Source organism: Apteryx mantelli, chromosome 21 (genome assembly GCF_036417845.1).
Source record: "Apteryx mantelli isolate bAptMan1 chromosome 21, bAptMan1.hap1, whole genome shotgun sequence".
NCBI lineage: Eukaryota > Metazoa > Chordata > Aves > Apterygiformes > Apterygidae > Apteryx > Apteryx mantelli.
The window spans coordinates 2,847,120-2,860,290 of record NC_089998.1 but is presented as its reverse complement, the minus strand read 5'-3'; the positions used below and the strand labels follow the sequence as shown (position 1 = coordinate 2,860,290).

At 37.4% G+C, this 13,171-nt stretch overlaps 1 protein-coding gene across 1 annotated transcript in view; it reads left to right on the top strand.

The window, feature by feature from the left end:
• CNTRL (centriolin) overlaps positions 1–12,501 on the top strand; it is a 36,592-nt gene extending 24,091 nt beyond the window's left edge. Inside the window, exons 27-44 of the mRNA XM_067309006.1 lie at positions 427–557; positions 702–842; positions 969–1,095; positions 1,646–1,810; positions 2,659–2,818; positions 3,537–3,652; positions 4,733–4,950; positions 5,406–5,563; positions 5,820–5,893; positions 6,513–6,701; positions 7,733–7,958; positions 8,280–8,485; positions 8,777–8,917; positions 10,036–10,302; positions 10,412–10,474; positions 11,071–11,274; positions 11,617–11,724; positions 12,419–12,501. Of these exons, the coding sequence (XP_067165107.1) occupies positions 427–557; positions 702–842; positions 969–1,095; positions 1,646–1,810; positions 2,659–2,818; positions 3,537–3,652; positions 4,733–4,950; positions 5,406–5,563; positions 5,820–5,893; positions 6,513–6,701; positions 7,733–7,958; positions 8,280–8,485; positions 8,777–8,917; positions 10,036–10,302; positions 10,412–10,474; positions 11,071–11,274; positions 11,617–11,715 (2,685 nt within the window). The 3' untranslated portion in view covers positions 11,716–11,724; positions 12,419–12,501. The remainder of the gene's footprint in view (positions 1–426; positions 558–701; positions 843–968; positions 1,096–1,645; positions 1,811–2,658; positions 2,819–3,536; positions 3,653–4,732; positions 4,951–5,405; positions 5,564–5,819; positions 5,894–6,512; positions 6,702–7,732; positions 7,959–8,279; positions 8,486–8,776; positions 8,918–10,035; positions 10,303–10,411; positions 10,475–11,070; positions 11,275–11,616; positions 11,725–12,418) is intronic.
• The last annotated feature ends 670 nt before the right edge of the window (positions 12,502–13,171 follow it).

Genomic DNA, 13,171 nt, shown 5'->3' with positions numbered 1-13,171 from the left:
TTTGTGAAGAATTAAAAAATACACTTTGTGTATAGTAAAACTACTTTCCCTGTCACTTCTTAATTTCAGTCATGCCAGTACACAAGTTCATTTTCTTTGGATAAGTGTCTCCCATACCTTTTTTTTTCCCCCCTCCTTTTAAATACCCTTCTTTGAAAATAAGCACTTGAATGACCTGTGCTGGAAGGAAATGCTTCAATCCTTGCCAAAGAGAAGGAGCCTTTTCTGTTCCAGGGGAGGAGAGAAGAAAAGGTTCCAACTCATTAGTATGCAGAGAGAGGGCTCAGCTGGAATATTCAAGCAGCTATTGAATTCAAGCTGGGAGGAGGTCGTCTTTGGACAGCTAACCCGCAGGTTATAGATATAGAAAGAGTAAGAGGATTGATGGGAATCTGTTGTTTCAATAATCTTCAATTTTTGCCCTAGACCAAAGACACTATTCAGAAGTACAATCGTGCCAAACAGCATTTGTCCCGTACTGAAACTGAGGCAGAGGAGCTAGAGCAAAGGGCTCGGGAAGTGGCCATTAAACTTGTGAAAGCAGATCAGCAATTAAGGTACACTGTTTTGGGGCTCTTTTGTGAATTTGTATTGAATGGGGTTGAGGAGAAAAGCAGCATGCTTTCAAATACCAAGATACTGCTTTCAGAGAGGAAGAGCTGTAAAAATGTTGATCTGAAAAGCCATAGATGCTTCTTTAGATTATTGCAGGCGGATACAAGGGATTTAGAACAGCATAAGATTGAACAAGAAGGTATCTTGAAGGAAATCAACAAAGTGGTGTCTGCAAGAGATTCCGAGTTCCAGTCATTAAACCAGAAGATAGAAATGCTGACTGAAAGGTAAGTATTTATTTTTAATTTACCTTAAGCACTTACTGGAGGAGGACATCTTAGTTTATGTAATATTAAGTTACTGCCTAAGGTATTCTTGTTTCTTCTGAACCATGTTTTTATCTTCACTGCTAGTCTTCAGAAGCTTCAAGGAGATATTCAAGTTGCAGAAGGTAACGAAGAACATCACCTCCAAATCCTTAAGGAAGCAGAAAACATTCTTCAAGGCAAGAAAATTGAACTGGAAAGACTGAAAGATCAGGTAAGGCATATTTGATTAACTCAAGACTTTCAGTTTTGTTGGTTTTGACCTAATCACATGCTGAGAAGAGTCTTATGTTCTGGACTGCCTTGTCTGAAGAATTTAATTCATAGGTTTATTTTACTCTCTGTAATTTGGCTTCTCCTTGTTTTGTCTTGTAAAAAGTATGATCTCGGCCTTGGCAGCATTTCTGCATAACAAATATTATTGCAGAGTTCTCTTGACAATTCTTGCTGCATTTCAGAGTCAAAAACTTAACACTTTGAGATACAGGGCTGCAGGGTCCAGGTCAGAACTTGGTCTGTAGTGCTGGGCTTATTATACAGGCCTAGCTACTGAAGTTCATTGCTCTGGTGGGTTCCTTATGTGTGACACCAAATACTTTTTTTTTTTTCTTTTTTTTTTTTTTTTAACCAGGAATCTCTTTGGCAGTGGGATAGTTGCAGGGGAGGTTTGGGTTTTATGTGTGTGTGCTTTTGTTTGTTTTTTCTCTTGTGTAGCTACAGAAAAAGACTTCTGATGCTTGTTATGTTAAATTTCTACATTGTAGATTACTGCTCAGCAACAAGAGCTGCTGCTTCTGGAGCAACAGCTGAGTCAAAGAAAAGAGGAGCTGAATGTCCTTCAGGATTGTATTTCTCAAAAGAAAGGTGACCTCAGAGAAGCTCTTCGAGATGGGGAGACTGAAGCAAATGAAAAACGACGCCAAATAAGAGTAACTTTTCCAAATGAATTTTTGGTTCATTATACCTCTGTTAAAAATAACAAAAAGAATGGAAGAGAAGTATCAAAAAGATCCCACAAGGTTTTTATAAAATCAGTTTTGCTTTCTGCCACCTCTCTTAAAACCCACTGAAAAAGGAGATCAAGCAAGTCTAAAGTCTTTGGTGTGCCCAAGAGCTTGACCAGATGCAGATATAAGAAATAGAACTCTCTAGTTTCAGTGATACTTACAGAATTGGCCCCTTGAGCACTTGAGAACTAAATTATATTAAGTAGAAGTCTCTGATGAATGTAGTTATGACTTACTGTTGCTGAGACAAGCAGCTTTTAAAGAAAATCAGTTTGATCAGTTTGCGTAAGACACAACAGAAGTGGCACAAGTCAGCTGTCTCTCTCCTTCATTCTCATTTACTTCTTCAAAAGAGAATCTACTCACTTTGCTGTGGAAGAAGGCTTTTACTTGATCCAGACTCTCAGCACTGAAATAAAAATGAAGAATCAAGATTAACTGCTTTTTTCTTACTGTCTGGCATTCTCTTTTAAGGCCTAGCTATGGTTCACTTGAAGGGATGTCATCATAGTCAGGCTTGTAGATCAAAATCTTTACTAGCTTACTATTTTAGGTTGTCAACATAAAAGGCTTTAAACTAAATATTGTATCACTTTGTTTACACAATTAACTGTAACTATAAATCCTTGAATGAAACTGATCAGAGTGTTGACAATAGTGGATTTTTTTTTTTTAATTCTACAAATTTTTAGAACTTAGGTTTAAAGAAAAACTGTATTTACCAGACTGAAAATAATGGCATTTGTTGCAACACTGGCATATTTACACAGGAAATAAGATCTCTTCTGGAAGAGCTGAACGTCGAGAGGAAAGAACTGGACGTCCAGATTAATGAGAAAAGAGCACAGCTTTCCTTCATAAAGAAGGATATTGGGAAAGAAGAGGAGAATCTTCAAGGAATATTTGGGCAAATTACCAAGCATAAGATGGGTACATCATGGCTTTTTTATATATTATTCTGTGCAGATCAAAAAGAAAGACACTTTAAACTCTTCATTACATGTCTTTGCAGCCTGCCTTTCCTCACCGCTTTTTAAATATTGTGAATGACTGCAGAGCAAGAGTGATCGCTGGGACTCTCACAGCTCGCACAGAGCTGACTGGTTCTTCTTGCTTGTGCTGAGGCAGTGTTCCACGCTGCTTTGTATTTGTGACTGCAGTTTTTCATCCCACCGAGAAACATAAACAAATCAGCAGTAGGAACTAACTGCTCAGTTAGGTGCACACTCTAGCGCTATGTGGTTAGAAGACATTAGCCAGGTGTGCCAGTCACAGAAGAATTAACCTTCTGGGTGCAAGGGGATACAGAGGAATCTCCTTCCAAGAATTATATCCTGTCTGATGGTGGAAAATATTATCTTCTGCAGCTTGCAACTTACTTTCTCTGGAAATACTTAATTTCATGTTTTGGGACAGAATATCTGACTGCCTAGGAAACAGGAAGAGCAGGAGACATAGGGACCTGCAACTTGCTAGTAGAACATTAGATACAACACCTGGTGCGTCTGACACACAGCAATTGAGAACATGAGGCACTCTTACAGGGATAATATCTGTATTTCCCCCCCCCCCTTTTTTTTGGGGGGGGCAACTAGAAAGCATTTCATGTGCTTGTAATAATAGCTTTGGGTTTCTTTCTTCTTATTAGAACTGAAACATGTTCTGGAAATGCTGCAGCTTGAAAATAATGAACTTCAAGGTCTGAAACTACAACATGACCAAAAGATCAATGAACTAGAAAAGATTCAGGTTGCAGTTCTAGAAGTAAGTATTTCTTTTATAGTTAGTATATTAACTGGAAGAAGAGATCTCTGCATTTTCTGTGATTCTATTAAGATGTGGTAACAAAGTCCCTACACTTTTAAATCAGTCATTTTCCCGTCTGATTTCAGTTTATCATGGAAATGTCTTATGTCTGCTGAGGTCCTTTAAACTGATAGGGGTTTTGTGTACATATAAGGGAGGGAGGGTGGAAAACACAGACAGAAAGGTTCATCTGTGGCTGATGAATATTGCTTTCTGAATGTTAAAAATCCAGATAAAAGATTCTAGACTCCATCTTGTCCTCACACAAATAGTAAGTCCAGAAGACAACTTGTTGACTCAGCTGGATGACCTTCTTGTTACTAAAAAGACATTTCAGCTCAATAGTCTCTTCTCCTTTTGATAAGTAAAAACAGACACTCAACTTTACTACATGTAGGCAGAGAGATCAGCATAATCGCTTCAGCAGCCTCATAAGAACTAAAGGACTGTTAGGTCAAAGAGCCCAGGATAAACCCTCCTTTACTCAGATATGTGAGCTCCAGAAAACCTACCATGCTTTTGCTAGGAGACTATTTAGAAGAGCATGTAAGCTGACTACCTCTTCTCTCTGCACTCTTTCTGTTAAGGTCGGTGAAAAGGAGCTAGTTAATGTGTTTAGTGCTTTCTATAACCACTCCTAAAGTAGTTTCCTTAATGCATTATCTGAACATCTCAAAGCCCTTAATGTAGTGAGTCTTTCAAAATCTGTGTGATGAAGGGATGTGCTACTTTTTTTGTGGATGGGGGAAAAAAACAACAGGTTAAGCTATGATGTAACAAGAAATTGAATCCTCATCTTCCAGGCTTCATGCTTGTATCTGGTTGCTGCCTGAACCTTTATCATAAATGCATTCATATTTCTAGCACTTTTTACTGCGTTGTAACAGGGGATAACTGTTTGGTTATATGCAAGCTATGTAGTACCCGTTATGATCTTTGTGAATGAAAGGTATTTATACTGCTGCATCTAAAGATGTTAATAACTCGTTCTACTTTTTGACCGTGTAAATCTGTTGTACACACTGTCTTCTTTCACAGGAAAAACTAGAACTGGAGAATCTTCAGAGATTATTTCAGCGTCAGCAAGGGGAAGTAGATTGGCAGAAACAACGACTTGAGAAAGACCGTCAAGAAAATGAACACCTGGTTTCTCAAATGCACACTCTGCAAAATAACATTGAATCTTTGAATAAAGAAAAGCAAAAGCTTGAGGAAGGCTGTCAGAGTCTGGAAAACAAGTTGTCACAAACTAGAAGGTAGGGGTGTGTATACGTGTGTGTGTGTGTGTATACCTATATATAGATGTGCACACACACGCACATACTTCAAAGATCAGAAGTGCCTTGAATGTCTATTTATTACCATAATTACCATAAAAATACATTTGTAACTTTGTGGTGCCCAATCATATGGAATATACTGTATTTTTATATCCTGTGGAGATTTTCTTTTAAGCACTTATACAGTGGACTTACAGAAGATATTTAGCAACTGAAATTGATAAACACAACAGTATTTATAATACTGTGACAATGCAATAAGAGATATTATGAGAAGCAAAATGTTAAGTCTTGGAATGGGACAACTTTCTTGTTCTCATGACTACTAGATAGCATCTCCTTGAACTCAAAAAATTACTGTAATGTAGTTGTTTTTAAAGCATCCTCATCAAATATTTTCAACAAAGTGAGAATATGCATTCACATTTTAGAGATTTGACTGCTACTGAAGACAGCAGCAGAACTGCATTGTCCAATATAGAGAAAATGGAAATGGATATAAAAAAACTGCAGCAGGAGATAGATCTACTAAACAAGCACAAAAAATCACTGAATGAAGACATCGTTGTAATAAAGAAGCATCTTCAAGGTAAAGATCATTTTTAATATCTTTAAGATATAATAATTTTAAAACAATTTGTATTAAAAGTCACAGTGTATATAACTGTCCTGCATGAAGTTAAATGATCTGATATGCTCAAATATCTAAAGACAGACAGTATTTAGCAAGTCAAGTTGAAACTGTTTTTCTATTGTTTATTTGTGAAAAGCAAGAATTATATTTGCATCGTTATTTCACATGTGGCTGGTTGCAGCTGTCTTTCACTAAATAAATATTTTTCTAGAAAAAAAGGAAGAATTGGAAGCTGCAAAAGGAGAATTAAATGACTCCAGACAACAACTTCAACTGGTAGAACAGGTTAGTTTTGGTGAAATACATGCTTGTTTTAATGTAGTGAGTAGACTGAAACACAAAAAGAAGGGATGATTTTTATCTCAGCAGTTTGCCTATTTACATGTGCTAGTACATCACCTCTTCTTCATCCAGGCATACTAGCTCAGAATTGGACATTTGCAGAGCTAATCAACAATAGCAAGTTTATTTCCTCTTCCTGAATTTGGAGTAGTGTGAAGTACAGTAGACATTTACTCAGATGAGTTCTGTTTTGGGTTTTCTGTTTTTAAACGTGGAGGGAAGTGGCAAACTGTCATGGATGCTCCTATTCAGAGTATTATTTCTGAGTTTGAGGGGGTGTTTTTGTGTTTTGGTTTTTTTTTTCTTCTCTCTGTGGTGGTAGAGGAATTCATGCCAGGAATCCTGGAAGGGCAAAACCACCCTGTATGTGGATTGTTCTTGGAGGGCGGGGGGAAGCACAGCCTTTACTTTGGTATCTTGTAGCTTTTTATTTGATAGCTCCTACTGTGTTAATTTCTTCAATGGCTGGTTTAAGTAGAAGGTAATATTCAATATGAATAGGGGTGAGAACTGTTATTTTTACCAGCTAGTTTTGTCACTCAATATATATTTTATATTGCAGGATTTGAAAAATAATACAAGGCATCAGGATGAGCTGCTTAGAGAGCAGGCAACCCTGAAAGAAGAAATCCTGGAATGCTTAAAGAAACGTAAGGATTGCCAAGAGAGACAGAAAAAGAGGGAGAACCAATTGCAGCAGCTTCAGGAAGAGATTCAAGAGAAAGAGACAGAACTAGCCAAACAAGAAGCGGTAATGAGTCTGCAGACTTGTCTTGCTTTTGCTTTACTTCTGAAAATTAATGTAGGCAAAAAAGTTTTGGGTGAGAGTTTATGAATAATATACTCGTGCTTTAAGAAACATGAAGCCTCATTTTTAGAGGAATGCGGTAGAAGAAAAGCTTCAACATTCAGGAATATTTAATTGAAAATTAGCATGTCACAACAAAGAACTGTTTGGGGTTTTTTGTTTGGTTGGTTTGCTTCTTGGCAGGGCCATCTTATACCGAAACGGTAACAAAACTGCTGTAAAATCAGCAGTGATCACTCAGCGTGCAAGAAGGGCTAGTGTAGAATTCGCACAGCACAACTGTGCAATGTTGCATCTTGGCTGCTGGTGTGGCTGATGGGGGTGAGGAAATGGGCTAGTACAAATATTTCTCTGTACTTTCAGTTTGTCAGCTGCCAACAGCTGGATATAGTTCAGAGAACCTCTTTCCATACTTTTGATTTCTCTCAGGAAATGAGTGAACTGTGTAGTGTACCTGAAATGATAAAATGGATTGAAAGCGAAACTAATTGAAATTTAACTCCAGCATTATTTCAGTATTCAAAAACTAAACAGAACAATTTTAGGGGTTTTTTTTTGAAGTTTCCTTTTGTTTTTGAGTGTATCACTCTTTGCAGCTAGTTTGTTGGTTTGTTTTTTTTCCCTACTACTATATTTCTAGGCAAGTCCATCAGGTGTTCATGAAAATCGGGGTTTAATCATATATTTCAGTAGTAAAACTAACTTATGCTGGCTGAGCAGTTTCCACAAAGTGTTGACCAAGGGAAAAAGTGAGGGAACTATATTAAAAAAATATAGAAAAAGAAAAATTGATAAGCATGTAGAAAGTGATTTATTTATTTATTTTTCAGTATCAAGATATTTGAGTTCCTTTTTAGATTTCTGCTGCTTTAACTTCTCTCTAATGTCTTTTGGTGATAGTATTTGTTCTCATTGAGCTGCTACTAGGTAAAACTTGAAGTGGTGGGTTTTTGTTGTTTTTGGGGGGGGAGCAGATTCTTCATCGCCTCAAGCAAGATTCAGAGTATGAAGGAAAAAAACTGGAAGAATGTACTGCTAAACTGCAAGATCAGAAACTACTATTGGAAAAGGAGCTAACAGATCAACAAAAGAAATTAGAACAGGCAATAGCAAAAGTAAGACTGGCAGAAGAAAAGATCAGGAAGCTGGAAAAGGAGGAGTCCTGGTGTGCAACACTTGAAGAAACAGTCAGAAAAAGCAGTAAGATATATTACACAAATAGTTATTGTTACCACATATGGGTCCTAAGTCTAATAAAGCCAACAGAAGTGTTTGTGTTAATCTTGCTTAGTTTTTAATTGAGCACCTGGAATGAGTCTTGATCCTTAAATTGATTTACTCAAATAACTGAAATTCTATAGTGAACTGATTGTTCCTTCCCTTTCCACGGTGTCCCAATGGTTTTTACAAACTGTTGCTCAGCAGAAGACTAAAGTTTTTGAAAATACCTAATGTGTATGAAATATGACAAGATATTTACATTTCTGCTAACCAGAGTTGTTTTAAAAAAATCAATTGCAGAATATCAGGTCTCAGAAAAAGAACTACAATTACAACAAAAAAATAGAGAAATTGCATCTCTTCAAAAAGAACTGGAACTTTCAAAGTCTGAGCTAAAACATCTCCAAGATCAGCTAGAATCAGAGAGGAAAAAAGCACAAAAGCAAATCTTGAGTCTGAAAGAAGCAATCAAAATGCAGAGGACCCAGCTGGAAAAAGAACTGCATGCAAGTCCTGTCTCTTATTTATTTATTTGTTCATTTTTAATGGCAAAATGATAGAACACCACTCTTATTGCCAGGGGAACAAAAGTAATGCATTAATTCCAAGACACAATTTGAAGCAACCAAACTCCGGTATTTCTAAAGTGTGTTTCAGAATACATGCCTAGTTACTCCTATTTAATACTGTTGTTGTGTGTTTTAACTTGAAGAAATTGTGTTCTATGTGGATTCTCTGGATTCCTGTTCTGAAGTGGGTGCTCACAGTAAAAGGCAATCTTTCTGCAATTTTCCTAGGAAAAAATGCATGAAAATAATTGTTTGCAGAGTGATATAGCAACTGTTGAACAAGTAGCACACAATAACCATGAACAAGCAAAACGCCTCATTAAGGAGCTTGGCCAGATCCAACGGGACTATATGGATCTCCAAACACAGGTATAACTGAGAAGCCAAATACAGGTTGGTTTAAGGGAAAGTACATCTTCTGGGCAGGTTTATACTGTGTTAGTTTTGAATCTCCTTCAGTTCATTGTATCACAATTGGCAGAAATGCACCTATTTACAATTGCCATGCAGTTTTCCAGATCTGGAAGTTAGGGTTTGTTAATGATCAGGCAGCTCAGTAATCTGTTTTAAAAATGAACAAACCAACCCAAATCAGTCGTGTGCTGAGTTCTGAGCGAGGGCTGTCAAGCTCTAAAGCAATATTTCATTTTCCAGATCTCAGAGGCCAAGGCAGAGCTGAATGGTTACTTTCCCATCACTTGATGGGGAATTGCAGGCACTGTTTAGGCCAATTCAAATAGAGGAGATCAACCCCTCTCCCCCAGTAAAATCAGTAAAAACAGACAGTGTGTTTTAGCGGGGGGGGAGGGGATCCTAGCTATTTATTAGAGCCCATTGAATTTGGATACTCCCAAGATAATTAGCAAATGAGTGCATTTGCTAATTAGCATCTGCTTGTCAGCTCAGTTTAGGCAGTGCCTGAGTCAAGAATTAATTAGGAGTCTGGCTCCTTTTTACATTAAGCTTTGCTCATAGGAACTTAGCATAACTAGAGTCATAGTTTATGCAAATCACTAAATGTTATCTAAGTTCAAAGCTACTCACTGTGTACTTAACTTGTTAGTGGCAACCTGGGTCAGCATTCTCTTGTTTTGTTACTTTAAATTGACAGGTGACTCCGTATTGTTTGAATCCTCCTATTCCTTTAATTTTACAAGGTTCTTCAGAGAAGAATGTTGTTAGCAGCTACAAAGCCTTCCAGGAAGGTTCTGCAGGCTCAGAGTATGAATAAGTTTGTTTTGAGTTAAAAAGTTTCTTCTTGGTAACTTACATAGTTGCTTCTATTAATACTAGAGGGGCTTTGTAGGCAAACAAAGTAAACCAGAATTGGGAATGCATCTGCTCAGAGGTTCTGTGATTCTTGATTGTAACGGTCCAAATGTAAACATTTCAGTAATAAGCCTTGTTCAGTAATACAGGAAAATCCCTCTGCCTTGATCTATTTGTAGTATGATAGCAAAGCGGTGAGATTGTGTTTTACTGTGTAGGTTAAAACTCAAGAAGACCTGAAAAACAGACAAAGGGAAATAAAGGATGCAGCAAAGATGCTTAAATTGGAGATTAAAGATGAAATTAGTACAGGGCTTAAATCTTTAAGCCCATCATCTCCAGAACTCTTGGAAAATCTGGAAGCAACTTTTGAAGTAAGGGAAAGTCTGCATGATGAATCAGATGAGACTGCTCCATTTGCAGCTACTGACAAAAGACTGCTCTCACTGGAAGAAAAGCTGGATTTTTCTAAAGTCTTCTTAATGGTAAAATGCTTTTAAAAAGTAGCTGCTACTGCTGCTACAACTGGACATGTCAGTATTAGTATCCTTTGCAATGCTGCTCAATTGCTGAATGTGCTTTTGTTTTCAAAAGGATGAACAGTGGCGTGGAGAAGCTCTCCGAGAAAAACTGCGGCATCATGAAGATCGGTTGAAGGTGGCATATCTTTCTTCCCAGTCATACTAATGTGTCCACTAGATCCCTTCTAAAAAAGAATTTAAACAACACAGGAGTGTGGAAGAATCTTCTCCAGCTCTTGAGTATCCACTTTGTACATCATGACTAGCTGCAGAGTATCTTTGGTCTTTTCTGTTAGGTGGTAAAAGAAAGTGTAGAAACTGCAGGCGCTATCAAGATAACGGTTCATCATAAATGGGTTTTATATGAGTATTCCAACAAGATTCCCTCATTTATATATTACAGTATATTAGCAACATGACAAGACTATAATTCAGGAGCACCCATGATCCTTATAAGTAGAGATGACAGCTAAGTTTAGTTAGAGCACATCTGTTGCTCTTTATTCAAGCAGTAATGTTAAAGGCTTTAAAAATACAGCCTATTTCTGACTTCAGAAGAGGAACTATTTAAAGAATTAATTTGCAAAACCATTACCAGTTTGTTGTGGTTTTACAAGAGCATCTAACACTAAATCCCTTAGGGCTTGACTTCTAAAGTCATCAGACTTTTTTTTTTAAATAGTCTTTAAAATAATGTTAGATGGATATAAATAGAACCCACAATTTATTTAGGCTCAACTCCGGCAATGCATGTCCAAGCAAGTAGAAGTATTAATCAGAGGAAAACGGCAAACAGAAGGCACCCTTCATAGCTTGAAGAGACAAGTTGATGCACTGGATGACCTAGTCAGCAGTACTTCTTCAGATTCGCTGTTTCTAGCCCAAAGCTCATCAAGTCTCTCTCTTCATGATGCTCTGAATTTAACAAAAACACAGGTAAATACTCTGTGTACACAAATTCTGATTTTGAATTAACAATATATTTTAGCTCACTAATAGTGTTTCACTCGTATACTTAAATGTTTGAGGCAACTGTATCTACTGCAGGGGGTTGCTAACAGTGGGGAAATTATGCTGTACACTTCATTTACTTTACCACTTCATTTACTTTACCAGACTGTTAGCTAACTTTTGTCTGAAAATAGTAATTTTTTTCAAAGGTTAGTTTTAAACTTCCCTTTAGGTAAGTCCAAATTTAAAAAAAAAAAAAAAAAAAAACGGATTTGGCTGATTGAAGACATTAACATACTACTCAGACTTTATTATGGCTTTTTCTAGGCTGCTCTGACAGGACTTATTCACTCTCATAGTAGGCGAGCAGGTATTTCAGTGGCATCTCAAACGTTGCAATCTTACTCACAAGAAATTTCTCAGTAGAGCACAGAGGTAAGAGACATACTTAAGTATCTGTTACTCAGACTTCATCCTGGTTTGAACTTTGTACTGATTTGTAAATATGCCTTTAACTGTGAGGCTTGTGGATTATATGTGGTGTCAGCCCAGGGACAGGAGCAGGTACAGAACCACTTTGTCTAAAGAAAGTGTTTCATTTGTGTCCTGCCTTTTCAAGTTATTCTGGCTCTTCAATGTGTATTATTTAAAAATAAGTTTTGTGTGAGAGCTGCTTCTAAGCTTTCAAATGACATACAGAAATTACTGCTCTGATTTATAATGTTATGCCATTGCTATGCAAAATCTTTTCAGTACCATTTTTCTGATTTTAATAAACATGCAGGGTGGCAACTAACTTTCAGGTTACAGCTACTAAGTGAGAAGAGGCAGGCATGCAAGCCTGGGATTTTATGCTAATGGCTCTTTTCTAATGATTAAAATATTTTAGCAAGAGCTGCTATACATTAGTGTTCAGTAGAGAGAAGAAAAGCTTTAAGCCCATCCATAGTGGTCTCCAGGCACCTGCCAGCCAGCAGGGATTTGGTAGTGCAGAAGGCATGCAAAGTCTCTGTGCATTTTTAAGTGCTGCTACTGCGATGTAAAAGCTGGTGTCATGCAGTAACCAGACCAGGTCACACTACACTGAACTTCCCCTTCTGTGGCAAACCATTACTACTCTGTTTTTCAGACAAGTGCTGAGCTGCACGTGCAGCTGTACTCCTTGGAGTTGTGCCATCCTTCTACCACCTTGAAGACTTCTACCTCACTTTTTTGCCAACAATAACAAACAGCTGGCTACAGGATCTACTCAGTACTGTGAAGTTTCTATATGATTAACTAACTGAGCTTTATGTATATAAGAAAAATCTTTTAACTATTTTAAAAGAGGGAGTTCAGAATACCCCCAGTAACTACTATTGCTATTTAAATGTTCATATTTTTTGTCAGTTTTCACTTTGTAAAGAAAACTTGTAATAAGGATGAAGTTGCCCCTTACCTGTTGTCAAATGCATGAATGTTTTAAATACAATTATTTTACAGTATTTTCTTAAATAAACCTCAGGGACTGAGGCTTTTTTTTTTTCTAAATGTTGTTCTCAAGGTTCACTGCTGGGTGAGCCTATAGGGCTACAGCATCCTCATCCCGTAGCAAGCTCTGACTCCAGTACCTCCCCTTTGCAGTAAGTGAGACTTGTCAAAACATTGACATGTACTCAGCTGTAACAATTTCTGGCTAATGTTTGTAAGCGTTTGGTTAAGCTTTGGTTCTGATGCTTCTTGTCTTGTTTGTCTGCAGTATATAGTTATACTTACTGATCTTCCCAATTTTGTAATAAACTTGCACTGGAACTATCCCTTTGTAAGGGAGCAGTAAATCCCTAAGACTGCAAGACACATTAGCAGTTACTCAAGGGCCCCTTCAGGCAAAGCAGGCCTGTGC